Here is a 26,703-nt window from a genome sequence, read left to right as displayed (position 1 = left end):
TCTTCCACCCGCTGGCCTTGCCTCTTGCTCGATCTCTTCCGAGGAGATAATTTTCTGGCAATGCAGCTGCTGCTGAGCCTGGAATCTGGGTCAGTGTGTCACACCCACTCCAGGCAAGACCTAAAGCACCTTGTGCAAAAAAAAAAAAAAAAAAAAAAAAAAAAAAAAAAAAAAAAAAAAAAAAAAAAAAAAAAAAAAAGGCAAGTAAGAGTTTGATTTTACATTGGCCAAATAGTCCAAAACACTTGCAACAATCAAATTTGTTGGAAGTCCAACTTAAAAAAGTCCAAAGGAACTTAGAGCAGGAGTTGAGGAAGTTACTGGGAACATCGCTGCAGGCTTTGGTTCTGGCAGGTTTGCTGAGGGAAAACTGTTGGGGACTGGGGCTCATTAAGGTGCTAATCTGATATGGGAATTACCTTTTCGTACAGAGCGGGGCAGCAATCAAGTTTTCTGAAGCGCGTACCATTTCTGATGAGGGCTGTAGACCATGGGCTACCTCACGAGATGCTGAAGTTTGTGGCACTGCTGCATCAAGTTCAAGGGTTGTACACTGAGCCTTTGAATTCTGGTTCAGGCTGAACAGGAAGATGTGAAAACCAGGTACTTTTCCTACCTTGGTTGCTCCAGGTCTGGGCAGGAGGTTTCTCCTTCCACTGCGGTCTTTCAGTTTGAAAAGGTGAGCTCCAAAATGATGTTCTAGCAAAGAGACCCCCAAGTAGCTTTGAGCACCTGGTATCACAGATCCAACGACACAGCAGAGCTGCTGGGAAGAACCGTTCCAAGTTAAAATACTATTTTTAGGACTTCTGTAGCGAAGATAATAAAAGACAGCAAAGATAACGACTGTGTCACACTGTGATCTGAAGTCTGTAAGGTTCCTGGTTCTAGGTTCCGCTCCACGTGTGGTTTTAGTCTTGAGTTTATGCTGCGTGTTCAGTTAAACGGTGGATTTGAGGGGAGAGGCAGCTGGGTACGATGCTGGCTTTAGTCAGAAATACACAATACAGAAGGCTGTTGCCTGCCTTGCTTCAGGCAGTAATGAACTGTTTTAATTTCTTACAGATTTATTGCTCTTAAACCTAAACCCTGTTTCTGCTTTTAAATGCTATTTGCGACTAAATAATTTTGCTGCAGTTTGAAGAGATGAATGAGGAACCGCATGCTTACATAGCTGAGAGGGGAAATCTTATTTTACTTTAATGAGCTACATATGCTGCTTCATTGCAAGTACGGGAGGATCTGGAATTCTGGAGCAGCCTTGTGGAGTGTAAAATTTGATAGGAGATACCCTAATTTGCCAAATCCCGGGCACTGCAGACCGTCAGCTCGGCCGGCGGGTACTCGCTGTGCCTGGATGGGAACCTCATCTCCCTTCCTCGCTCGCAAATCTTCCCTCTGTTCTGTTTACTGACACCTTAGGAAGAATATACAAAACTCAAAGCACTTTGGAGATTAAGAATGTAAATAACTGAAAAGATAAATAATTTGAGGAAGAGGTGTTAGTTTGAAATTCTTGGTCATTTAAAGCTGGGCGGAGCAACACAACGAATTGCAAATTGACCCCCGGCTGCGTCTAAATGCTGCTTCTTGGGAATAAAGGGGAAGGAAGGAGAGTTGTCTCTTAGAACATGTCACACCGCTCTAAAAGTAGTGATACGTCATTGCCTGTTTTATATCCAGCCTTGAGGTTTTGCAGAAGTTTGACTTTCGCTCTCCTAAGAAACTTCTGATAGTGCCTGATCGGCGAGAATCGGGCTGTGAATTTGCGTGTAACTCGTTGGCTTCACTGAGAAGGGAAGTAGATGGAAACAGAGGAATCTGCCCTCTGTGTTCCAGCCTAATTCATCAAAAAACGCCATTTCAAATAAACACATGAGGTTTCCATTAATAATTGTGCGCAGCACTTAGTGGTCAAGAAGTGAGTTAAGAGTAAATTTATAGAATTCTTTCATGATCTGGGTTCTTACTTATTGTACGGGGAATGCCTCAGAAATACAGAGCCAGAACAAGTTCATTCAGGCACGTTTCACAATCTGTATTTTGTTATTTTTTGGTTTCACTTTGTGACTTTACGGTATTTTCAGTTGAGGATCAGGTTGGTGTTTTTCCCTCAAACTAAACATATTTTCATTTGAAGCTTTCCAGGGACTTGCCGTAGACCTGGGCGAGCTTTGCTCTGAGTGGGGACGGGAGCCTGGCCCGGGGATGTGGCTCCTGAGGCTCAATTTCCCCTTAAGTATTTCTCAGAGCCCTTCTGGCAAAGAGCCGAGGGAGGTAAAAACTTGCAAAAAGGCCGAGAATCCCCATTTCTGGTGGTGCTGCTGGGCTGGCTGGTTGGCTTCAGGCACGGTTTTGTTTTCACTGGGAGCAGCGTGTGTTACTGTGGGGTGGGGAGGTTGCTCTGCTGCCTCCCACACTCCATCAGGGCCTCATCTCCCTGAGAATGGGCACAAAACCAACTCACTGGCAGTTTATTTGAGGACAGTGAGATACACGACCAAGTTTAAGCCCTCTGTGCAGGATGTCCGTTCTCCAGGCACTGGCAGCAGCAGTTAACCCTCTGCCCAGGGTGTTCTGCCAGCTCCCAGGCAGGGCGCTGTGAGCTACGCGGCGATGTAAGGGTGGGTGCCCACACCCTGGGCATTCCGCGGTTTCCGGGAAGACACGGTGGTAAACACGCTGCAGGCAGGGTGGTGGATGCATGCAGCTCGCTTCTCAGTGACAGTGACACATCGTGGTGGCGACTATGTCCAGGTAGCAAGGAAATTTAACGGGTTGTCCAGCCTGCCACGGGATGAGGAATCCTCAGATGAGCCCAACCTCTCTTTGACTGGTGATTATTGAAGGCGCAGGGGAGGCTTCGTAGGTGTGTTTCGATCCACAGACAGGAGTTTTCAAGGGGAATTGCCAGGTAAGGCAGGAAGGTTGAACAAGGTGGGTGTCAAAACGAGGTTGGAGAATGTGCTGCTGGTGATGCTCAGTTTCCAGTTGGTTTCAGGGCTGCCAGGCTGCGGCTGTGCTCTGACATCCTGGGGGTTACAGTGAAAAATGGAAGGCTGGGAGGCTCTAAGATTTTGTTGTTATAATATAAAAACCTTGCTTAAGATACGGCGTCTTTCTCAAGTATTAAGCTGGTAAATTGTTTCTCTGATAGCAGCTTCCTCCACCCTGGAGTAGAACGCACTCAATTTCTTCCCCAAAGAGGGAGCTGCTGTTTTCAGCATGGAAATGAATAATTTGTTATATATTAATGATTTTTGTGCTTTGTGCTGGAAACGACATCTTCTTTATGTCTTCAATTATCTAAGCTATTTAGATGTGCCTCATTTAGATCTTCTCATTATTTCTCCTCTTTTTTTCCTCCTCAATATCTGGGACTGATTGCACTTCCCTGCCTGGCTTTGGTGTGCGTTGTCCTTAGATGGTCTCCTGCAAGGGTGTGTGATTCACTGTCCTTACGTAGCGTAATGAACTGTGGAAGTTAATTTTCTTAACCACTAACAGCGGTTTTACTGGTGTTACAAGTGCAGGGATGTTTGTTGTCTGCATTGATTAGATTAGGAGTTGGTGGGTTTGGGGATCTGGAGTAACAGGGCGATTTGAGGAGGCGCCCCAGTTAACTTGTAGTGGGTACAAACCCCACTTTCCGCGGGAGCTGGTGGGGAAGAGAAAGAACGCGGGATCAGAATTTGTTACAACTCCTCGAAAAGTTTCATCCACCCAGACTCTTCCTGTCACTGTTTCAGATGCTGGAAACTTTGTGGTGGGATGAGGCTGTGGTTGGAGGTGTTGGCTGTGCCCGGTGGCTGAGAAGGTCCGAGCCCTGCCATGACACGCTCATTTTAAAGCACAGCCGGGTAACCAGAGTCAGCTCCTGGATTGTTTTGCACTGTGGCACCACAAATCATCATTTTTGGCACAGGAGAAGAACAAATGGCTGCGGATGGGAGCTCAGTAGCTCTCCAAGTTGGTACTGCTGTGAAATCTCTCGCTTCAAGCTGTGGCCAGTGCTCTGTGTTTTTTCTGTGAAATTTTGATGGCTGTGCTTCTCTTTCCATCCTCAGGTGTGATACCGGTGCCAGCCTGTGTCCCCACCACCAGTGCCATCGGGGGCTCGGCAGCAGGTTGCAGGGTGCGCTCGGGAGGGTGTTTCTGTATGTCTTTTCAGCCCCTTCCGACAGAGCCCACGGGAAATCTTGTGGAGTTGCTGTGGCTGCTCCATATCCCCTTTGCAAAGTTATTTTGGTGCCTGTGGCTTCCAGGCAGTGATCCCATCTCCCAGATTTTGATCACCTACTTTCTCCTATTTTGCTTTACACATACATTCCAAAGGGCCTTTTCCTTCACTGGGTTGAATTTTGGTTGTGAGGTTTCAAGGCCTTTGGCAAAAAGCCGGTAAGAGTTTTCGGAGGGTTGGTGGTGGAAAACTGCACCTTTGGAGAAGACAGCAAGTTGCTGAGAAATGGCTTTGCCAGTTGTGCAGTGTCATGTCTGGTAGCAGGACATCACTTGGGTAGCACTTTGCCTTCAAAGGGCTCTGAGCACATGTTCTGGTTTATCAAAGAAACCGATAAACCCAGAGAGCATGTTAAATTTGTTTGTCAAGATTAGAGATGGTCTCCTCGTGTTACTGTATAAACAGAGTAAGTCCTCTGACACGAATTCTGCTGTGGTTTGGCTGTTCAAGTCCGGATTGATAACGGAGGGTTTAGAGAAACCAGCAGGACTGGTTTGCTTCGCCTCCTCAGCCGTGCGCCCTGGGTGTAGGCGCGGTGTTAGCTCCTGTGCTGGTGCCTAAAGGCAGGTTCCTCTCTGCTAATAGTCGCTACCTTCAAAGTTACCCCCTGACTCAAAAGTGGAGAGAATGAGTTGGTGTTATCCACTCCTCCAAGATCAATAGCGGAGGAGCAGCGGGGAACTACTTGAAAGTCCGGAGCCTCTCCCTGGAGGAAGGATTCCCGGTCAGTCGTGTGAGTCCTTTAGCAAACGCCAGCCGTTGATCTCGGCTGGGTTTCTCGGCCCTTTTCTCTGCCCTACAAAGGTTTCAATTCACAGGTGTAGGATTTCAGGCACAGAAGTGTCTTGGTTTACATCACTTTTAGAGGGAAAATCTCACGTAAAAGTCATTGAAATTAAAACCTCACCTCTTTGTGTCCACCAAGCTCATCCCGCTGGAGACAAGTGTTAGAATTTCTTTACTGCGGTTGCAAATTAGAAGGTTTTAATAATATTTCAGGTTGTTACTGTCTCTTACAAAGAAACAGAGTGCACCCAGCTGAGAAAAATACCGTAGCAGTTCTTTTCAAGAACTAATAGGGGGCTTAGACTCTCCTTACAAAATCATCCTGTTCAGTATAAATAATGAAGAGAGAAGAGTTTGTTCACGTCGTCACTATTCACCCACTGCACGGCAGAGCCGTGAATGAAAAATGCTTTCAGTGTTCTCCGAATAGTCGGGTTCTGCGTGAAATGGTCCTTGGTGATGCTAGCGAGCTCCTTGCAGTTCCCGTGAGGAACCCGCAGCGTGGCTGGGCTGCTCTCGCAGCCCTGAGCTTGTCCCGCTGCCTTGGCCTCGTCCTCTGTGATACCGGGAGCTGGGAAGGAGGTAGCAGTAAATGCTGCCACTGTTTATCCAAAATACATTAGCGCTGCCATGTGCCACGTAGTTGAGAAAGAAAATCATTTTTCCCCAAGCTTTCTCTGTGACTTGGGTGATTCGAGTTCCTGGGGGCTGGTGGGGGAAGCACGTACAGGCAGAGTTTTGGACGCTTCTCTAGCCAAAGTAGTTCACCTGATGCTCCCTCCCCGCATGGTTCGTGGCTAGTTTCTTTGTAGTAGCTTACTGGGTTTAGTGAGATGAACATACATCGCAGCACAGATTTTCGAGGGCAGGTATTAGAATGTTCCTTAGAATAAAGAGATGGGGTTAAAAAACGTGGAAAAGTCTGTTGTGCTTTGCTGTCTGCATTCAGAGTGCCGAGCGACATTGCCGGTATGGAGGAGGTAGAGCCTTTAATTAATTGATAAAGCTTTGCATGAAGTGGTTTTGATTTCCCCAGTGATGGAGTATGTATTTTGAATATTTGCTCCCAGTTCATTCAATAAAAATCGGAATTGCTGGAGATGATCTTGAGGTAAAGATGGGATAAAATGTGGCTTTGACTATTTTTTTCCCCCCTGGTTGTGGGTAAAGCTGCAAATCCTGGGAAGGCATCCCTGGAGCAGATGGTGCTGGCACGGATCCTCCTCAGGACGGAATTCAAGTTCTTTCTGCGAGCCAGACCCTCCCGATCAGCCGGTGTTCGGGTCTGCGGCAGAGCCCGGCCCGGGGCTGCCTGCTCGGCTGAGCTCTGGTGGCATTTCTAGACCCCGGTTAAAAATAGCAGAAGTATTCGCAGTGAGACCGTGTTGGAACAGAACTTTGGGGATGATTTCTGTTCACGTCCCTCTTCTCCAACAGTCACTTTTCTTTGTCTTCTGACTCTTCACCGGGACCAGCCGTATTTTCCTGGGGAGCAGCGTTTTTCTGCAGTAGTTTGGAGGAAACCTCCGGCAGATGGATGCCGGGAGCTCCTGTGGTTCGTCTCGGGGACGGGTGATGCTGTTTCCTCTCTCTCTTTTCCCGCAGAACATTTGTGTAGGCAATTGTTCTCACGGGTGTAGATCAAGTGAGCTTCTTACTTTAACTGTTGCCCTTGAACCGTAACAATTCTGTTTGCCCGGTGGTAAGGTCGGAGCTCTCTCGGGGCAGGGTCACCCTGAGGTGGGCGGGTGGGTTAAAGGGCCTTTTGGGTTTAAGGCTGCAACAGTTTCTGGGGAAACAGTTTTTACAAGTATCTGTCGGGGTGAAGGGAGCGAAACAGTGTCTTTGTCTGCAGTTGGTTCTGCTCCGGGCTCAGACTTACAAACCATGGCTTTGAAACACATTTTTCGTAAAAGTTACTCTGAAAAATTCTAAAATTTTCTAAAATTTCATGTCTACCCTGTTCATTTGCCTTTGAAATGAAGAAACCTGTTTTACCCAGTTAAAATTGTAAAGGAAACTTGGTGCCCTGGGTGAGCGGGGTGTTGAGTCTGTTCGGCTCAGCGAGTGATGGCTTTCATTGCAGGAGGCGGGTGAAGTATCTGCCATCTCCGGAGACGCGGGAGTTTTGTGCCGTGCTCACCGGTTAAAACACCGATACCGTGGCCTTTCTGCCCCGTTTTGTTTTTCCAAACACGACGGGTACTTGTGGTAGCATCTGGAACACTTCTTGGCTACCTCGGAATCACTTTAAATCCAAACACGCTTTGCTTGTGCTTTCGAAGCCGCGCTGGAGGTGCTGGTGCTGCCTTCTCCTCGGCAGCCCCTGGTGCCCTCTCGTGATAGCTGGGGCGTATTGTACGGCTGCAGCTGCTTCTCTGACATGGAGAATATTTTCCTAGTTGGGTTGGAAACTGAAATGCCATTAACGTGTTTTGTTGCCTCTTAAGTTTTTGGTATAACCTTACAAAGGTCTATTTTAAAATTTCATCCTTGAATTAATTTTTATATACTTCTTTTCTCTCCTGCAACTTCTGAACTAAATTGAACGATTTTGATTTTGCATTGAAAGACATTCTGAAACGGTCCATCTCCGTTTCTTTCAAGGATCGTCTGATGCTTTGTTTTGCCTCCGTACATTGCAAATACAATCAAAATATAGTGAAGCTACATTTTAAAGACTAATTTTATGATTTTTGGTGTAGCCCGGCTCATGGCAAAACAAGAAATGGGAGCTACTACCTTGGCCAAAGCTGTTGTTTTTGTAACTCACCCTGGAGAAGGATGGAGCGTTCTGGTGAGGGCTTTGAGGAGCAGATAGCTCTACCCGTGCGCTCAGTAGATGCTGAAGGTAGGGGGAGGTTTGTTGCACAACCACCGTTCTGCTGCGACACAGCTTCACGTGATGGGCGGGAGGGGCATGTTAAGCCTGAGATCTATATTTAGGCCCCATCCATCTCTCAGATGATTCCAGTATCAGGAGTTCCTGATACTTGACCCTTCTTAGGGACCTGCTAAAAACAGCGTAAGTGGGTTTTTGGGCAGAAGCTCTTCTTATCTGTGTCAGAGGATAGCACTTACAAATACATTCTTGGGCGAGTAGAGGAAAGAAATTAAAAATATATCCACACCTTTCTGTGAAACTCGTTAAAACAAGTAGAAACCAAACAAAGGTTTTTAACCAATATTTCTTTTTCTGCCTCTCTTCCTTCTTTCTTCCTTTTGTGTCTCCCTTCCTCAGGCGCTACTGCCCTTCCAGAACTATGGACCCAAGTCCGCAGAACCCTGGCTGTAAGATCATGACCTTCCGTCCCACTTTGGAGGAGTTCCGGGACTTTGGGAAGTACATCGCGTACATGGAATCGCAGGGGGCTCACCGAGCAGGGCTTGCCAAGGTGAGTCGTCCTGGCTGAGGTAGCTGAAAGCTTCCTGAACGAAGGCTGCCTTCCCCAGGCGCTGCGTCGCGTGGCGTGTCTGCGAAGTCCTGATGCCAGAAGCACTTTCAGGTGGTCAGGTGGAGTGTGGGTTTGAGGATGGTGCTTGCCATCCCTGTTTTGGGGCTCCTGGCAGAGGAAAGGCAGAGGAGTTACAGGCCTTTCCTAAGAGCGAAAGACGTGTTCTTTGCAGGGTGTCTGTTCCTGACCCCTAACTGGGAAACAAGGGCGTTCCCAGCCCGTGCAGAGATGGGTTAAGGGTGTTTGCTTGTCCTGACTCTGTGCTGAGGGTACAGGTCGTGGTGGCCGTGGTCCTCAAGAGCTAGAGGCCTGAGGTTTCCTGCTCCCCTGGGCTGTGAGGTAAAGGATCAAGTTTTTGATGTCTGCTTAGGTTTTGATGGGGGAGAAGCCTAAATCCTATCTGTAGGAATGGGGGAGTCTTTACTCTTCACTTTTTAACCTTCTGGGCTACCGCCTCCTGCTGCCTGGAATCTAGACCTGTAACTGTCTCCCGTGCGCGTGTGTGACTCCCTGTAGGAAGCAGTTCTCCAGCCAGCAACAAAACATCTTTCTGCTTCCTTCCCATCCACATTTTGCACTGAAACTGAGGAAATGTTATGAGAACTTTTCATGTGAAGCTTTTAAACTCTGGTACTTGGAAAAACTCAGGGCTAATTGATTAGAAAGGGTTTTTTTGTGGCACCGTAGGCTGAGGGAGATCATTCGTTCTGACAAGGCAGTTGTTACATAGGGTATTTAGCAGAACTTAATAAAGCACAGCAGAGAAATAAAGCTGTTAAGCATGAAATATTTCTTATTTCTTCTAAAACATAGGTCAATTACTGTTTTTATTACAGTTCTAAATAGAGCTGGGTATTGATGAAAAGCTGCCCGTGAAATGCTTCCTTGTCCACTCAAGTGTACTGGCAATTACATTCCGGGAGTCCGCTGGGGTAGATTGTTTTGATAAAGGTTGCTGGTGAATTCCAGATGTTGTGAAGAAATGAATCTACCTGTAGGACTAAACCTGAACATTTCAAGCTAATTTTTGTGTCTCTCTGTTGCAACTGTAGTTCAGAGCCTTGTAGTGGAAGTAGAGCTCGTCATATCCTGGAGGAACCACAGCCGTGAAAATCAATAACTTGTCCTCCAGTTCTGTAGCTCCTTTTGGTTAATCCTTACACTAAATGAGATTGCAGAATTTTTATTTTTTCATTCTACATGCCAGCTGAATGTCCTACTGTTTATTCTCTGATCTTAAGCCTAGAATTGTTGGCAGCTTTTTTTGTGTAAAATTGCAGCTTTTTCTTCCAGATTCAGCACTGCTTTGCAGCGGTTTTTTTGCACAGCCTCCAAGAGTGAGGAAAGAGTTCTGGGCACGTTCCCCATGGTTTTCTTTTGTTCTTCTCTACCCTTTACCCCTTTTCATTTAAGGAGTTGGTCCCCGATGTGTCACCTACAAATACAGAAACATCAACAGCAATAATGCAACAGGGTTTTGAGCCTTTCTAGTTAAAAAAAACCAGCTAACCAAAAAAACCCCCCATCCCCTCAAGTGATCTTTTAGATGGAAAAGTTGTTTGGACTAATACAAAAGATTATGGACTCGTAGAGGTGCAACGTACTGATGGAGCTGCTGGAGTCTTTGTGGGATGGTAGGTGAGAGAGGATGCTGTTCCGGAGGGAAAGCATGTGAGGGCCCCCTGGCATGCAGCGTATTTCCTTGGTATAACTCTTACCTTCTCATCATCACTGGCCATCTCCTGTGACCCGGTGTGACAGGAGCGGGAGCAGGCGGGCGGTCAGCCCTCTGACCATGTCAGCCAGCGCTGCGCTCCAGCAGATGCGGAACAGGTGCCTTGTCACGCGCGCCGGATACTCGAGATGGTGCTGCTATCCGATAACCCGCAGCAGCAGGGTGGATACCTTCCACCTCAGCAGTTTCTCCTTCAGTGGAAGCTGTGTTTGCCTGGTGTGAACGCGAAGGGGTTTGCTGTTGTCTTTTTCCCAAATCCAGGTGATTCCTCCCAAGGAATGGAAGCCCCGAAAAACCTATGACGACATAGATGACATGGTTATCCCAGCTCCCATTCAGCAGGTGGTTACTGGGCAGTCGGGACTGTTCACCCAGTACAACATACAGAAGAAACCGATGACTGTGGGAGAATACCGGCGTCTGGCTAACAGTGAGAAGTACGTTGGTGTTCAGCGATGGGCTTACACTTGAACGGGTGGGTTGTGGGGAAAGCTTTTCTTTCTAGGAACAAGCTGGAAAGAAGATGCAGCCCATTAATGGGAGCCGTTTGGGAGCAAACTGCTTTGTCTTGAAAGACCCAGAGTCCCAAACAAGTCTGTGACTTGGTGGCTTTTGCTGTATCTTTCATCTTTTTCTGGAAATCGGTATAGAAAGGTTCTTCAGAGTCAGTGTTTGGCTGAGGTTCTGCCTGAAGGGAACGGCTTGGGACTGAAAGAGGGTCACTCAGTGTCCTAGTGGCTGTTCTGGAAAAAGCGTTCCGTGGCTGAGGTAGAAATACCAGTGTCCTGGAGTGCCTGAGCTGCTACCAACAGCAGCAGTGTCCTCCAAAGTGTCTGGGACCTTCAGCTGGCTGGGACAAGCCGACTGCTCCAAGCTGCGGGTGCATCGTCTCTCCGGCGCTCCGGAGCACCTCGGGTTTAGCTCCAGCGTTCTGGCTGTTGCGCAGTCAGCTGTGGAAGATTGCTAACGCAGCACGTACCGAGGGCTTTACCTGCCTTCAGCTCCTGGAGTGATAACCGTAGGATGGGGATCTGCTGCTCCTCATCAGCACACGTCCCGTCGGTGTGTAGAAAGGTTTAAAAGGCAGTAAATTGTATAAACCTGAGAGAACTAAAAATGACGTGGACCTTCAGTAACCTCCTGAGTGTGCTGCTTGGAATTACACTCGTATTTTTGGTCTTATTTGTCTGTGCTGAGTGTTCCTTAGGACTTCTCCCATCCGTATCTTCGTGTTCTCAGGTACTGTACTCCACGCCATCAAGACTTTGAAGACTTGGAGCGCAAGTACTGGAAGAACCTCACGTTTGTCTCACCGATTTATGGGGCCGATATCAGTGGCTCACTTTATGATGCAGTAAGTGGAATGCTCCTCTTTTATTTGTTTTATATATGGATACTGACTTCCTTATTGCTCTTTTCTCATTAAGGAACAGTAATTCAGAATTTATTTGATTGAGCGACCTTAAAAAGACACAAATAATATTTTTTTTTTCTCCTTACAAAAGCATGATTAAACTTCCCGCCTTCCCCAGAGATTCAGGATAGTAGAGTCAATGGAAGCTGGGAGAAGCTTTATTTTACTAGAAAAATGAGGAAAAAAGTGATTCTCGCGAAGTGTGTGACTGAAAATAGTATGTAGCTTGCAGCAAAGGTTGTTAAAGAAAATTGGACTGGTATTGTCATGATATGCCCCGGTATAAGGTGGTGAGCAGGTAAATTAAAAGTAAGGTACCAGTCCTGGTCTGTGTCACGTTGGGGTTTGGATTTTTTTCTTTCTTTTAAAGAGAATAAAGTAGAGATTTCTGCCGAAGCACCTGCGAGAGCCAGGAGAAAGCAGCATTTTGAGGAACTGGGTGCTTCACTGAAAATAATTTTTGTCATTCTGAACACAACAGAAATAGTTGCATTTGGATTTTGTCTTTGTAGGCAGCTCTGTTAGGATACAGTGCGCCTGCCTGCTAAACGATTTTGCAGTTCAGATTGTTTGAATTTAGTTTTTAAATTCAGATTGTTTAAGCTTTTCCATGGTGAAATTGCATCTTCTGCTCCATCCTGTTGTGTAGTTCCACTGGGGGGGCTTCTGCTGTAAATGAGAAAGGTTGCTTATGTTCCTCTGATCGGGCAGCTCATTTAGAGCCGTGCCCTCCGGCTGGAGTTTCCTTCTGAGTGGAAAGTGGCCTTTTTTGGAGTATTGTCTGATTGTCTGCAGGATAAACTGCCCGTTAATATAAAAGTACCTTTTTATTATGAATATGGTTTAATATGGAATTAATTGGAATAAACACAGATATCTGAGGCCTTCGCAGCCCTGGACATCAAAGCGATCTGTACTATTTGGGGCTTTGATGAGAATATCCCATTCTTGCCCATTTCGGAGAAGAAATAACCGAATTACCAGTCACACCTAATGAGCATTTCCCGTTGTCCAATTACTAATCGCTGCGAGCACTGAGGTGTCAGGCAGGCAGAACATCCTCCTCGCTCCTTTTCATCCCACACTTCAGCTGCTTCCTTTCGTCGTCCCTTCCCTCCCTGCTCCTGAGGGGTTTTTCTCAGGTTGATTTAGAAAGTTTCGAGATGGGGCAGCTGGAGTTCCGCTGTCTTGCAGTTCCTCTGGCGGCAGCATGAAGCCGGGATCGCTGCATACCTGTCCCTTCCTCGTGTGCGTATCAAGTGCGCTGGGGAAGAGGAGGCGGAGGAGACTGTTCGGTCCTTTTGGAGATTGTGTTGCTCTTCAGGCAATCTCAGCGTTGAAGATTCGTACCAGTTTACATGACTTTTTCCATTTTGCATTAAAGTAGAGAGAACCAACTATCAGGTTTAGAACATGTTGCTCTGTTTAAATATTGATAACAAAATGCCTTCCCTATTCTGATCTGAAGCACGGAACTGATGTAGAGGCTTTCACCACTTTGGCCACGTTGAAGTTTGCTGGTTCTCATCAGCTGGTACATGTTCATCAGCTGAAGAATGTCTGGGTGGAACATGTGCCTGGGAGAAGCGTATTTAACCCTTAGTTTGTGTTACGTTAGTCAGACTGTTATTTAGTGCTCGGGTATCACACCCTACAAGAGCCTCTTCACAGAACGCGCTTAGCGAGAAGCTGGTAATCGGCACCTTGCCACAAAGGAGTGGTTGTGGATGGTCCCTTGCGTGGTTGTTGATGGACACTAAAAATAAGCTTTCTGGAAGCAAGTGGAATTCAATCAGGGCAGGTCACACGAGGATGTCCCCATCTCAAGACATCGAAAGGAAGCGGTGGGCTATTATTCGGCTTAGCGAGTCCTGATATGTTCCAGTACAAACCATTTCTTTTGAATTCCAGGACGTGGAAGAATGGAACATTGGCAATCTGAACACCCTCTTGGACATGGTGGAACATGAGTGTGGCATTATCATAGAAGGGGTGAACACCCCCTACCTCTACTTCGGGATGTGGAAGACAACATTTGCCTGGCATACAGAGGACATGGATCTCTACAGTATCAACTACTTGCATTTTGGGGAGCCAAAGTCCTGGTGAGTGATGGAGTGGATAGATGGTGGCTGCTTTGCCCTCACTTAGAGACCCTGTGAGGACCCCTGTGAGACCCCCGATAGCCCTTTCTTCATGTCTACCTAATTCCATCTCTCACTTCTCTTTGTTCTCCTCTCATACTCTACATTTGAAAGCGGTTTTACTTTCTTCCGTGCTGTCTTGCTTGGAGGCCTAACTCCTGACTTTTTCTAGAACAGCAGCAGAATTAGGGAGACTTGTTGACATGACAAATGAAACCAGATTTCAGCACTTGGGTCTTTCTGGAAATTAATGCACAGGTGAACGCTCCTGCTAATGTGGGAGAGCAAACGGTGACGGGAATGTGCGGATGCTTCAGGTATGCTTTGTAAGTAAAAGACTGTTGTTCTTGCATTGTCCTGTGGGCAGGAAACATCTGTTACTTTAAAATTTCCAGTATTTAAATATGTAAATACCCTTACCACCCCAGGGATAAGGTAGGTGAAAGGGTTACGTTTTCATGGCCAGTTCTTAGAATAACGATAAGCATTTTTCAGCACTGTTGACGCATAGACTGGTTGGAAATAACTTTCCACAAAAGTGATCAATAAAAAAGGATTAAATTAAGAACTGAGGAAATCTGGCGTAAGTTACCCAGACCCAGGATTCTTCTTTCTCAAGCCTCCTTTTTAGAAGTGTAACCAGAAAGATTTAGCAACCCAGAAGAGCTTTGCTGAGGATCTTGATGTGACTAATAAATATTGACATTTGCAAGCAGATTAGAGCTTAAATGTCACTGTGAAGCTGCTGTCGTTGTGCCCTGGCTGAGGGCCCTCCCTTCTCTGCAATATGAGTCCCCGGTGGCACCAAGGCTCTCCAGGCTGTTAGTGCCTCTGGGCGTATGAGAGCTCCACGAGCAGCGGGGCTGCGAGGAGCGGGTGCAGTGTTCTTGTACAGGCTGGAAAAGGCGTGAGGAGGGGCCGGGTGTGTAACGCTCAGCTACAGCCTTAGTGTGAATTTCTGAAATCTTTCCAAGGTGTCAGGAAGTCTCTTTCCCAGCAAACCGGGCTGTTTGTCTCCCTCGTTCAGGCAGATGCACAGGACTTTGCAGGGTCTCATGATACCTCTGTTAAACAAGCTTAATCTCAAGAAACTCATCTCTGGATTAGGAGTGAAATGTGACAGGCTCTCAGTTTAGATACCATCAGTTTTTTCCTTCATCATCATCAGCTCGTCAAACCATTGCTGTTCTGTGCCCGTCTCCAGCAGATGGTGCCACCAACACACAGAAACACTCCCTCTCCTTTGCCTATGCTGCCCGGGGACCACCAGTAAAGCCAGTGTGATGCTCTCGGCATGTCAGCACACAAGAGCAGCTGCTCTAAGAGCTCCACGAGCAGCTGACCTGAGGTTTGTGTTAGGGTCACGCCGTCGTGGCTGACTCTGACCACTTTCATGCCTCTGTGTCACCAGTTCTGTCTCAGCTCTCTGCCGCTTGCCTGTTGTTCTGAGCCCAGAACAGAGGGTTATTGCTTTCAGGAAGCAGAACTAAGCACAGATTGCATTGAGAAGAGAGATGGAAATGATGGCTGCGCTGCTGCTTTTGGTATTGCATGTACAGTGTGTGGCTGTCCACGTGCTGGTGATATCATAAGGGTGACAAATTCATTGTGTGACGCTGTTGCCTCATCTTGACGAAACAGTGTTTTTTCCTTATGTCCTTGTTTTTGTTGTTTCTCCATGAAATACAAATTGCATTAAAAAAATCCAAACGAAAGAAACCTTTGGACAGTAAAATCCGAAACACCTTTGTGTAACGTTTGTGTGAAGTGTCAGAAAGTGGTGGAAATTGTAGATGGAAAACTGTGGCTGCCAAATACTGGATTTTAGAAGTTCTTGGTAACTTTTATTTCTCTGATCCTCTGAGATTTTGGGGAGATGCTGGGGAACACCTAATATTCCCCTAAGAAGGGTTCCAGTCGTTGAAGAGTTCACTGCTGCTTATAATTGGAATAGGGAAGAGAAATCATAAAATCTTCTCGAAAAGGAGCTTTTACCCCATTTAAGGTGGAGAGGATTTTCATCCAGCTCTTCTGTGTTTGCATAGTGCTTTTATAGTAACTAGTTCTGTAAACCACATGGCTGGGGAAAAGTGAGGATTTTGAGGACAGACCATGTTTTGGGCAAAACGTTTTCCCGTTCAATGGGGTTTCTTATATAGATGACGGTGTGAGGCGCAGAGCCCCACGCGCTGTGACAGGATGCCACTGCTGCTTTGGCCGCCCGCCCTGCTATTCCCTTAAGGGCAAAACAAGAGCGTGCCACTTGCCCAAGTCATCTCTTCCTTGTTCTTCACCCTGACAGCTGCTGTTAACGAGTTCTCCAGCTCTCTGCGAACAGGCATTGGCTTCCGAGGAGTAAATCGGAGTTCCGCTTTGAGCAGACCTGGAACGTTCCAGGTACTGGGTGAAATCTTCCTCTGGTTGTGATTGCAGACATTCAGAGCTCAGCTGGGGGAGCTCTGGGACTGCGGAGATGAAGTTCCAGTGGTGCAGCCTGGCTGTACTCAAAGCTAGCTAAAATGCGAGTTCTGTTTTCCTGGCACCGCCTCTGTGGAAATTTCCCAGCTTCCTTCATCCTTTTTATAGACTCTTTGACTCTGACAGTGATCATCTTCGAAGCACCTCAGGGAATAGCAGGAGTGTGGAGAGTTACGAAGTCTACCAGTTTGGGGCTGCGCTCTAAAATAAGAGGCAGAGTTATTGTTTGGCTGTCAGAGATATTTATACAGTGAAATCAAGGACTCTCTGTATTAGTAGTATTCAACTCCGAAATAGTCTGTTAAAAAATGTAAGTCTTCCCTCACATCTCACATAAATTATCTCAGGCTGCTTTAACCCAGGCTGTGCAACCAAAACCCTGCTTCGTGCCTGGCAGTGGTGAGAAGGCAAGGTGAGAAAGTAGTCGGGCCGGCTGAGGTTGCCTCCCAGCCCACCCTCGAGTGGGCCCTAGAGGAATTCCCTACGTTTGGTTGCCACGGAAGAGGTGAAGTGCCTTCTCAGGGAGGTCTGGGTGGTGTGTTCAGACTATGAGAAGCCACTTCAGTGGACAAAGATAGCTGAGAAAGGCATGTGTCTCGTGGCTCAGGGACAGTAGTTACTGAACGTGTCTTTCTTTCCTGTCTTTGGAGTTTTGGGCGATACCTCTTAGAAAACAGGCACTTTGGGGGCTGCTGGGATTGCAGTTAAAGCAAATGTCTGTGGCTCAGTGACTGAAGGTGGCTTCTTTGAACAACCTAATGAGAATCTGCTTGGTCATACAACTCCTTGATTAATGCGTGTCTCTGTCACTGCAGAGCAGTCGCGCTGCCAGCGCTTCCTCGTCCAGTTCCTTCCCATAAGCAGGGCAGAGCGGGCTGCAGCAGCCTGAGTTGTCTACACAGAGCTGTGCCACTGGGGACACAGGTCAAAAAATCGTTCAGTGCTAAGTGAAGTACTCGAGCAGTGAAGGGTCAGCTGGAGATGAGGCTGAGGAGAGGGCCTAATGGCTGACAGCTTTTTTCCTGCCTGCCGTCTCATTAAATGGTTTATCTATGCCTGTAGATCGCAGTGCATTTATTTCTGAAATCCTGGCTGGGTGTACCAAGAAGAATGAGCACCGTTGGCCCTAGTGATGGCCACCGCAGACACCCGCGCTGCCCCGTTCGGGTCACACCTGCCTCCTGTTGAAGGTGATCGTCGTTTCCAACGCGCTGTTTCTCAGGCGTACGCGTCTAGTCTACGTTGCAGTCCGACTGTTGTTGTTGGTAGCGGGAGGATGGGTCTGACAGGCCGCAGAGGTAGCAGGGTTGGTGCGGGCTCTCCCTTCACGCGTACCAGGAGCTGGGAGCTGTTGTGTAACTTCACGTTAAGCTGCTCAGGCAGGAGCTGCCAGATTGAGTCTCCTGCTTGTTTCTCAAACCACAGTAAAATGTCCCTCTCTCATTAGCAGTTTAATTACAACCTTTTCATAGTCTGTCTTCAGTTTTTTCTAAAGTTTGAATGTATTTCATTTTGCAGCCCTATATTAAACCTCTTGTGGTAGGAGTTTTTACTGTATCAATTATACATAATATGTGTAATTACCTTATACATTCATTTGCCCAGATCTGAAATAGAGCGTATTGTCAAACGCTGCTAACAGAAGACTGATTTTTATCATGACAGAAGCAACAGAACGGAATGCCAAGCCTCACGCTTCACGGTTATTACGGCATTTTAGTGAGAGCATGTGCATCTCAGCCCTTGCAATTTCAAAAGCATGTTTTAAACACCGTGATACTCCACCGTCACTTCGTTTCATCTCTGAAAACGGGGGATAACTTCCTGGAGGGCTTCCCATGGTAGGAAGTGCCGAAGGAAACTTTAAATCTCGGTGATGTGGGTTTGATGGATACGCTTTGGAGGTGTGATGTCTCTGTCTTTTTGTCAACCCTAACATCTGACCGGGTAATAAGGTATTTTGTGGCTGCTCTGGCAGTATAATAATATTTAATACACCTTCTGTAATGGGATACTAAATATACGGGATACTGCATTCGTTCTCTCCGAAACTGCAGGTGTTAGACCAGAGTGACACTGGGGACGGTAATTGATTTCATAAAATGTCCCTGTTTCCTTATCATGATGGATGTTTAATCCCCTTTAATTAAAATAAGGAGGCAGCTTTAGCTTTTAAGTTCTATGGTCTCCTCTCCAAAACTCTCCCTTGCTGAAAGTGGATCATGCCTATCTGTTTGACTTTGATATCACAAAGTACACGTTACGCCAGAACAGCAGTTTATGTGGAATTAAGGACAAATTACCAAAGGAACTTCAAAATAATGTGATTAGTTGAAAGCACCGGTCACAGATACAATTAATTCTAAAAAAACACTTCTGGAATTCTGGCTGGTGAAAGTCTTAAGGCTGCTCTTGCTTGAAAGCACGTCGGGTTAGCTGCAGTCGTTGTTGGTTGAATTATTTTAGCATTTCTGCTCTCTCTTCCCCAGGTCTAGCGAGGTTCCCTGCGTAGGGTACATCTGTCTGTAGGAATCGAGAACAAGTCCATGGGAGGACTTGCTTGTAACATCTACAGTTTCACACATTTGTAGTATCTGTTACTGATGCCACCATCATCAGGGTACCCTCTGGTTTTCCACCAGCGTGATGAAGGGGAGATTTAAAGCAAGGCAGGATTGTTCCCCTGGGAGAGGGTTGTGAAAGGAACCCGCTTAATTCTCGCTCGCAGCATATACTAAAGCAGCTGCAGAGAGGAGTGAGGATCTCGCTGCTGATTTTATTTTTCATTGTTGTCTTAGGGAGCGTTGCAGCTGTCTTAGCCAGAACTCTTGTCCTGTCCTCCCCTCAGGATAGAAAATGTTAATCCCTGGAAAACTATCTTGGAGAAAGAAAATGACCTAGTACGGTCATGGAGCTTAACTCTTCCAGCTTCTCTCCTCCTTCATTCTCAGTGGGGATGCTGGGTCCTTAGCCCTGCTTCCCCTGTGGCATTCTGCACCGTCCCCCTGCCTCAGCGTCCCCTCGCATATGTCGCGGGTTGGTGTGAGCTGGATGTAATCTCATTTAAAGCAGCTGGTTTTCATGTTTGTGTGCGACTTGTGTTGCAGCAGGCGGGGAGGGCACGTGTCCGCTGCATCATTTATCGCCTTCGAGCTATTACATCCCCTTAGGGGGCCATTGCGCAGGGCGGTTGGATTGCTGCGTTGATCAGAAGTGATTATAAGTCTGGATGATTGGGATCTCGGTAACCCCTGCACCCCGGAGATCCTGGCAGTTCCTTAAAGCCAGATTAGCTGGAACCACCTGGGCGTTGTGCCCTCCAGGGAGCTGAGGACTTTGAATTTGTTGCACTAGGACTCTTCTTGTTCCTCCATAAGGAGAATGCTTTGTTTTCTTTCCTGAGTTTTACTTTTCCTCCTTCTTGGTGTTAGGGAATTCACATGAGGATTCTGCAGCCTTTCCTCCCTTGATCCCCAAGGTCTGCATCAGCCTTCCACGCCGAGCTTGTGAGGTTGCCTTGCTCTTCAGTGTGTGCACACATTTGCTGTTTGTGTGTCCCACTCCTGACAGGAGAGATTTATGGGCTTGTGGGGTGGAGTGGGGGAGAAGGGAGGGGCAGGGGAAGGCCATTTGGCCATGATGGGCTCCTTGCAGCTCACAAATTTCCTTCCTGCCTCTGCTAGCCCATGTAATCTGTTTTACAGCTCTGCAATTTTGGATGGAGAAAGAGTAGAATTTATGGTGATGGTTGATTTATAGATTAACTGCAACACCATTTGCTCTCAGGCAGATTTGGCAAAGCAAAACCCTTTTGTGTTGATGAAAAGGATAGAAGAAGGAACAGTCATATTCATTAAAAGAAATAAAAGGAAAGTGAGATAAAGTATGGCCAGGCAGAGCAGCTTTTCACTCTCCTGCCCCTTCCAAAACTACTGGGTGAAAGCTGCTTTGGAACAGGCTTCCTGCACCGAGGACCCGCGTGCATGTTGATTTGCTCCGCGATTCAAGCAAGCGGTGATATATTGAGATGCAGAGCTGCATCCGTCTGTAATTCCCTGATAGATGAGAGCGGTGCAGCAGCGGGTTATTAATACAGCCTTTCAGGCTTCATAGAGCGCAGTCATTAGTTAATCAATACAAACCACACTAAACTACTAATCAAACCAGCCTTCCTGCAGGCTCCCCTCGGGTCCGAGGGTGCTCTCTGTCCTGGAGGTGGTGCTGTGGGTGAAGGATGGTGTAAATCTCATTAGGAAGGGAAGGATGCTAGCAGAGAGTCTGCTTTAGAAATCTGCGGGATTGGCGTGTTGTACGGAGTCTGAATCCTGGGCGGCCGGGGGGGTTTAATGTGGTTAAGTCATCAAACCAAACTACATGAAGAATTATGAGCTCTAAGCTGTGTTATGTGGATTATGTTCCCAATCAGGTGCCTGCAACTGGAATAGTGGAGATTTTTCTTTTTAATAGACTTAGATTTTTGTTGTGTTTTATTATGCTGTTGTAGACGGATTATTAAAGGATAATTTTTCCGATGCAGAGGAGGCGTGGAATTCTGGGGAGGTAGGACTCACGTGTTGCCTCTCTTCATTCACCCTTGTCTAACTTGGAGAGAAAATGCCAGGAAGCTCAAGCCAGACTCTTGGACTGGTGGGATGAAGCAGGGAACTTGTCCAACTGCTGCTCTGTACGGGAGTGGATGGAATGACCTCAGGCAGCCCGGGGGCTGCTCGTACCCAGCTGGTCTCCCTCCTCCTTGCCCTCAGCTCTGTGTGGTGTGCTTCCCCTCTCAAAATCTTCTTTCTGTTTCTTACTCCTGTCTAAATCCCCCCGCTACAGGCCTGCTATTATTCGTACTTTGCTGCCATTTTACTTCCAGTCTGTGCATTTTAACGTCCGTTTTTCTGGGCCTGTTTAGTTGGTTCGTTGAAACGGAGATCTCCGAGAGGCTGGGTTGACCTGTGAGGAGTTGTACCTAACCTAGCAAAGTGGAGATCCTTCCCATCCAACCCAAAACGGTTCAGTTTTGTGCCTCTCCATCACTGTCCCGGCAAGGTGGTGGCGCTGATCTGTGATCACGTCCTCGTTTTCACAGCAGGGTCTTCAAGTGGGCTCTTACTCCACTGACACCGTGTTTAATGTGGGTACTGCTGTTTCCACCAGCACTAATAACTCATCACAGCTCAGTAGCCCCAGTCTGGGTTGAGAGAAGCACGTCTTTGATCCAAGAAGGCTCTCGCTGCAACTCATTCTTGTGTTTTGAAAGTGTCTGCTCAAAGCTCAGGCCTGATTTGAAATGAAGATCTGTGGAAGTCTGACAGGATCACAGATTGGTTTTAATAACCGAGGTGTTTGAACAGTGCACTCTGCCACCGAGACAAGATGGGAGGGAGATGTGCTTCCACGCTCCAGATAGCTCTTTCAGCCTGATCTGACTTGGGCCCCGTGGGAGAATGAGCCTGCAGATTCTGGCCTGGCGTGGGGCGGAAAGCGGGGCTTGGGCAGGGCAGGAGCCGCCGGCAGTGGTACCGCAGAGCTTTGTCTTCATTCGCGTTTTGTTAACGCATCGGCAGGGATCAGCGGGGATTTTTTTCTTTACTCAGCAGAGAAAATTGAGGTTGGGTGATGCCAAGTGCAGTACAAGTGTAGTTTAAACTAACAGGAGCCCGTAGTAATGAGGGTGCTTACACAGCACTCTGCGTCCTCCCAGAGCTGGGCTGTTGTTAACCAGTTAATGTGCTCAGCAATATATGCGCTGGGTTTCCATCCGCCGGTGTCTAACTGGCCGATCAGCATGACAAAGGGGGTCAAGTAGAAGAAATAGAGGAAACTTTACAAACCCTGTCACTGATTTTTATCAAATCTTAGCTCTAACACTTCGAGCCTTGATGCCGACAAGAGCATAGCGCTGGTTTCGGAGCACTAGCTGGAGTTTGAAACAATGCAGCTTGATGGATGAGCAGCATTAAACCTCTGGAATGGCCGCGTTTTTTTTTTCCTCAAAAAAGAAGAGAGTGTGTGTGTAGAGGCATTGCACCTCTAGCACAAGGGGTTGCCTACTCCAAAAATGTCTTTCATTACTAGTGAGCAGATTTCTTTTGTTCTGCTGTAGGCAGTTATCTGTGTTTTTTTCCAAGAGCAGGAGCGTACGTGTGCCTGTGCCGTGAAGGAGGCAGCTCTCACAGGCCAGTTGGTACAAGATAAGAACATCTGTGAGCTCCCCTGGTTGCCTTTTTTCTCATTTCTCGAGTTGCAATGAGGTGTTTATTTATTTATAGAATTCAAGGCCTTTGAAGCATAATCTTTGCTTTTTTTTATATTCGTACAGTATCCACTCCAAAAACACCCAGTAATTAATAATCCGATAATCAGTTTTGGGCAATAGATCGGATGTGAACAGGTTCTTCAGAACAAATAATGGAGAAGGGCAAAGGGATGAATATTGTAGTCATTCATCTCTGTTGAATCGTACACTAATTATCTTCTCGGCCAAACTGAATGAATAAATCATTTCCTAATGTTTTTCCCAAAACACCTTTTGTTAGTCAAACGCCCCCTTCATGCTGCTCCTTCGGTGCGTGCGGAAGCAGACGGGGTGGAAGGAGAGTCACTCCGGTGTGATTTGTAATTTTGTGCTTTGCGTCTGGCGTTTGTTGCTGTGGAGGTAACTGGTGCACTGACAGTCTTCCCGAGAGCAGATGGTTGTTCATATTAAACTCTCTGTTCTAAAATAGTATTTAAAAATTGCATTTGAGTTCTGGAAAAAACCTCCTTTTTCTATTGAGTTTTGGGTTAGTGAAATACTCTGGAAGTAGCCTGCTGCTCAGTTGTTTTGTTTGATTCTTGTAGTGACAAGTTCAGGTGAACCTCTTGAAAACTGCTTGTAAAAAGCTGCTGACTAATTACTAATGTCTTTTTAATGCTATTTCTAGCTCATGGCTACTTTAAAGAGTCTTTTAGCAGGGTGCGATTGACACAAGTTAGGTTTGATTTTAATCTTCCAACAGTCAATCCGTGAAGATTTGATCCCAGCTCCAGGAGGACCTGCGATACTCTGCCCCTCGTTACTGCAGAGCAAGCGGGGAGGTTGCAATTGCACAAACTGTAGCTTCTTAAGGGAAGGAGGAAGCTTCTCTTCTTGCTTGCTCTGATAGCAGCGACATCGCGCGCCGTTCCTCTGCGTCCTGCGTGGCAGTGGGGCTGATGATGAGGCGGCTACGCGCCTGGAGAAGAGATGATGTGCAGGGAAACGCCTGTGGTGTGAGTGCTCGCTGTCAGCCAGCCCTTTCCGAGCGGTTTTTGTCCTGATTTGCTTCCTGTGCTGCTTCCCGAGGGACTGTAATTGAGCAGCCGTCTGCAGAGCTCATTTTTCTCCTGGCTCTAGGAGACAGGTTGATTTGGTGTGTTTGTGTGGTTGTAATCTTGTTCTGTCATTACCTATTTACTCCTTATTACGGCTTTTTGAGCAGATACTCCCCGGCCTCTGTGTTTATCTTTCTTCCTACGTGTATTTCAATAAAAATGTCATTATTTGAAATCATTGACACTGCTGGTTAAAGATACTGAATTCCATCATCCATTGTCCTGTAAAATGATCCATTAAAGATAAAACTGCAGCCGCTCGATAAAGGTTCTTTCCTAGGAACAAGGAGCTCTCTGATCTGAGTGTGATCTTATCTCCGGAGCACGTGTTCGTACGTCGATGTAAAGGAGCCACAGCAGAAGGGGGCTGAGGAGGCCAGAGATTTTCCCTTCCAAACAGCGATCTTGAGAAGGGCAGCTGGATGCTTACAGCACGTTCGCTGCGGGGGAACCTCCGATATTGATGAGGAGAGGAAGGGAGTTGATAATCTGTCTTTTAGCAAACTGGGAGGGAGAGAGGGATGAAGGGAGGTTAAACGTGGAGGAAAGCAAAGGTAAGGGAAAGGGAGGGAGGTGACAGCGCCACCCATGAAGGAGCAGTCTGTTCGTTTGTGGCTCTGAGCTTTACTTTGACCCTGCTAGGAGATGTAGTGATATAAATACTTTACCTTGTAGAAAAAGGAGGCCTTTGAAGCAGGATATGAACTTTGCAAATAAGGAACTATCCTGTGCGTTGTGGTGGTTCTTAGTGGCTTCTCTTAGGTGATAAATATTCTCAATGGACTAAGGGGGTTTCTTTGGAGGCATTGCTGCTGTCATGGGGGCTAAAGACGTTGAAGGGCAGGGTTCAGATTATGCATTTATGGACACACTTTGTCTTACAGAGATTGAAATAATAGCTTTTTATTCTGCCTGTCATGACTTGAGAGTAGGTTGGCATTTGAATCTTCAAAGGGTCAAGATTCTTGGCACAACTGAATCCGCTTTGAAGACAGTGGACTAACCCCCAGCTTGACACATGGTCTTAGGCATTTGAACTGCGCTGTTCTCTTTTTGATTCTGTTCCTCATTTCAGTAATTACAACTTGTTAAACTGTGTGAAATTAACTTTCTTGCCTCCTCACATGAATTGGGCTGAAGGGCCGTTTGGGGTTGAACCTCCTGCCGTGATGCCCGGTGTCCAGCAGACAGCGGGTGGGTGAGATTTCATAATCTAATCGCTGCTTAATTGCTCCGTGTTGGTGCAAGGAGAGGTTGATGTGTAATGAGGTTGGGAGGCCAAGGTGGGGTAACTACCAAAAAGTCTGGTGTCTGTCTGACAGCTGTAGCAAGGAAAGGCCTTGGGAGCTTTGGGGGGGACAATTCCTCTTGAACAGAGAGAGAAACCAGCGGAGGGGGTGCGAGCAGGCTGAGGACCGCCTTTGTTAGGGATAAAATTCTCAATAGCTTTCAGTGGCCAAGAAGATGACAAAGTTGAGTTGCTGCCCCTTGAAGAAGCAGCGGTGAGGACAGAATCTGAGCCTGCCGGGAAGGTCCACGAGCAGCACCCGATGCTGAAGGCTGTCGCTGCCATGGTGAAGTGCCTGTTGTATCATCCGCTAATGGCCTCTGAGCTGGTCCTCATATCCTGGGATGGTCCGTCTGCTCTTTTTTACTGACACACTCATTTAATTCTTAACTCACAAGACATTTGCTTATTTATTTTCATTGTTCCTGATAATAATTCTAAACCATTAGAGGGGAAAATTGTATTCAAAAATGCTGTTTCACACTTTATTTGTTTGATGATTTAGCACGATAGAAAAGAGCACATTTGCTGGCTTTTATAGTCTGATAATTATCTGCATCCATCAAGCCATTCCAGGGGAATAAACAAAACACCAAGAAAATTACACTATTAATGACATCCTTTATGGTAAATGGGAAGGATCTTGCTTTTGAGTTAAAGATAAAAAGGAGACTGTCCAGTTAAACTTAGATTAACGGAAGCAAACTACCGCCGTAGGAGAATGGTGGTCTAACACGTTTGTAGCTTTGGGGCAGGTGCCTTCTGGACCCATGACCCTGGTGTCTGGTGATTACAGTCAGAATCAGCTTTGCAGGATACTCAAGAACTCAGAAAATTACGTGGAGGTAGAGATCAGAAATGCTGAAATTAGGTTTTGTGAAACAAGTTTGGAAGCTGAAGGTCTTTCAGGCGGAACAGTAAGTTCTGTATTTGTGGAAGTGGTACTTAATCCATTTCAGGGACCTTCTCTCGATTTGGTAGAAAGAGTAGAAAAAGGTAATTTAAAAGGATCAGTATATTACTTTCAGATTGTTGACTTCAGGGTAAGATGACATTTGAGTCATGTAGCTATAACTTTTTTTTATCTTGAGGTAGTTTTTTTTTTTCCCCGTTCTGTAAATCTCGTGTTCCCTGGCAAAGCAGCGAGGCATTATTCACGCGGAGATCCGACAGCCTGCTGAGTGGCGGGTTTTCAGGTTGAGCCTGGCCCTTTGTCTTGGTCACCCACTGCCAGGCTGACCCTTGGAAGTACGTGCTTAGTCTCGTGGTTTGTTTGCAAGCCCAGTTTCTTGGAAGTTTGATAGACCTTGGAACAGTTGCTGGCTTAGCACCATTGACACCGACTTGGCTTTTACTGGGCGACCAAGTTGAACCAAAAGGGTCGGATCCTGCTCTTGAAGCAGCGACTCAAAGTCAGCATTTTTGGCACTGCTGTGTTTTCTCTTGGCTGTTGCAGATGTTTGCTCTGAAGCAGAAGTAGTCTATAAAAAGATGGGTCTTAAGAAGGGCTGTTAAAATATTTATAGTGCCACCATCACTTCTCTTTGGATTAGGTCATTTGGGGCAGAGGAAAATCCTTGCTCCATCTTTGCTGTGGTTAAAATGAAGTGTCTGCTCGAGGCTGGATCAAAGTTATTCCTGCTCAATGCCTAATTCAGCTTTCCCCAGGCACAGGGATGTTACAAAACTGCTGCTGCCGGGGGTGAAGCATCGGGTGATTCTCAGGCTGAGTCTCGACGCAGCCCAGTCGGTGGGTGCTGCAGTCTGATTGGGCCAATCGATATAAAAGTGGTATTTTGCCTGT

General features: G+C 46.8%; 1 protein-coding gene across 1 annotated transcript in view; it reads left to right on the top strand.

Moving 5' to 3' along the window:
- Positions 1-8,269: 8,269 nt before the first annotated feature.
- The window catches only part of KDM4B (lysine (K)-specific demethylase 4B), a 70,479-nt gene continuing 52,045 nt past the window's right edge, over positions 8,270-26,703 (top strand). Inside the window, exons 1-4 of the mRNA XM_010144923.1 lie at positions 8,270-8,421; positions 10,478-10,653; positions 11,456-11,570; positions 13,542-13,735. Coding sequence (XP_010143225.1) covers positions 8,290-8,421; positions 10,478-10,653; positions 11,456-11,570; positions 13,542-13,735 — 617 coding nt within the window. The 5' untranslated portion in view covers positions 8,270-8,289. The remainder of the gene's footprint in view (positions 8,422-10,477; positions 10,654-11,455; positions 11,571-13,541; positions 13,736-26,703) is intronic.

Source organism: Buceros rhinoceros, unplaced genomic scaffold (assembly GCF_000710305.1).
Source record: "Buceros rhinoceros silvestris isolate BGI_N320 unplaced genomic scaffold, ASM71030v1 scaffold8001, whole genome shotgun sequence".
In the NCBI taxonomy this organism is placed as follows: domain Eukaryota; kingdom Metazoa; phylum Chordata; class Aves; order Bucerotiformes; family Bucerotidae; genus Buceros; species Buceros rhinoceros.
This window is presented reverse-complemented; position numbering and strand designations above follow the sequence as displayed.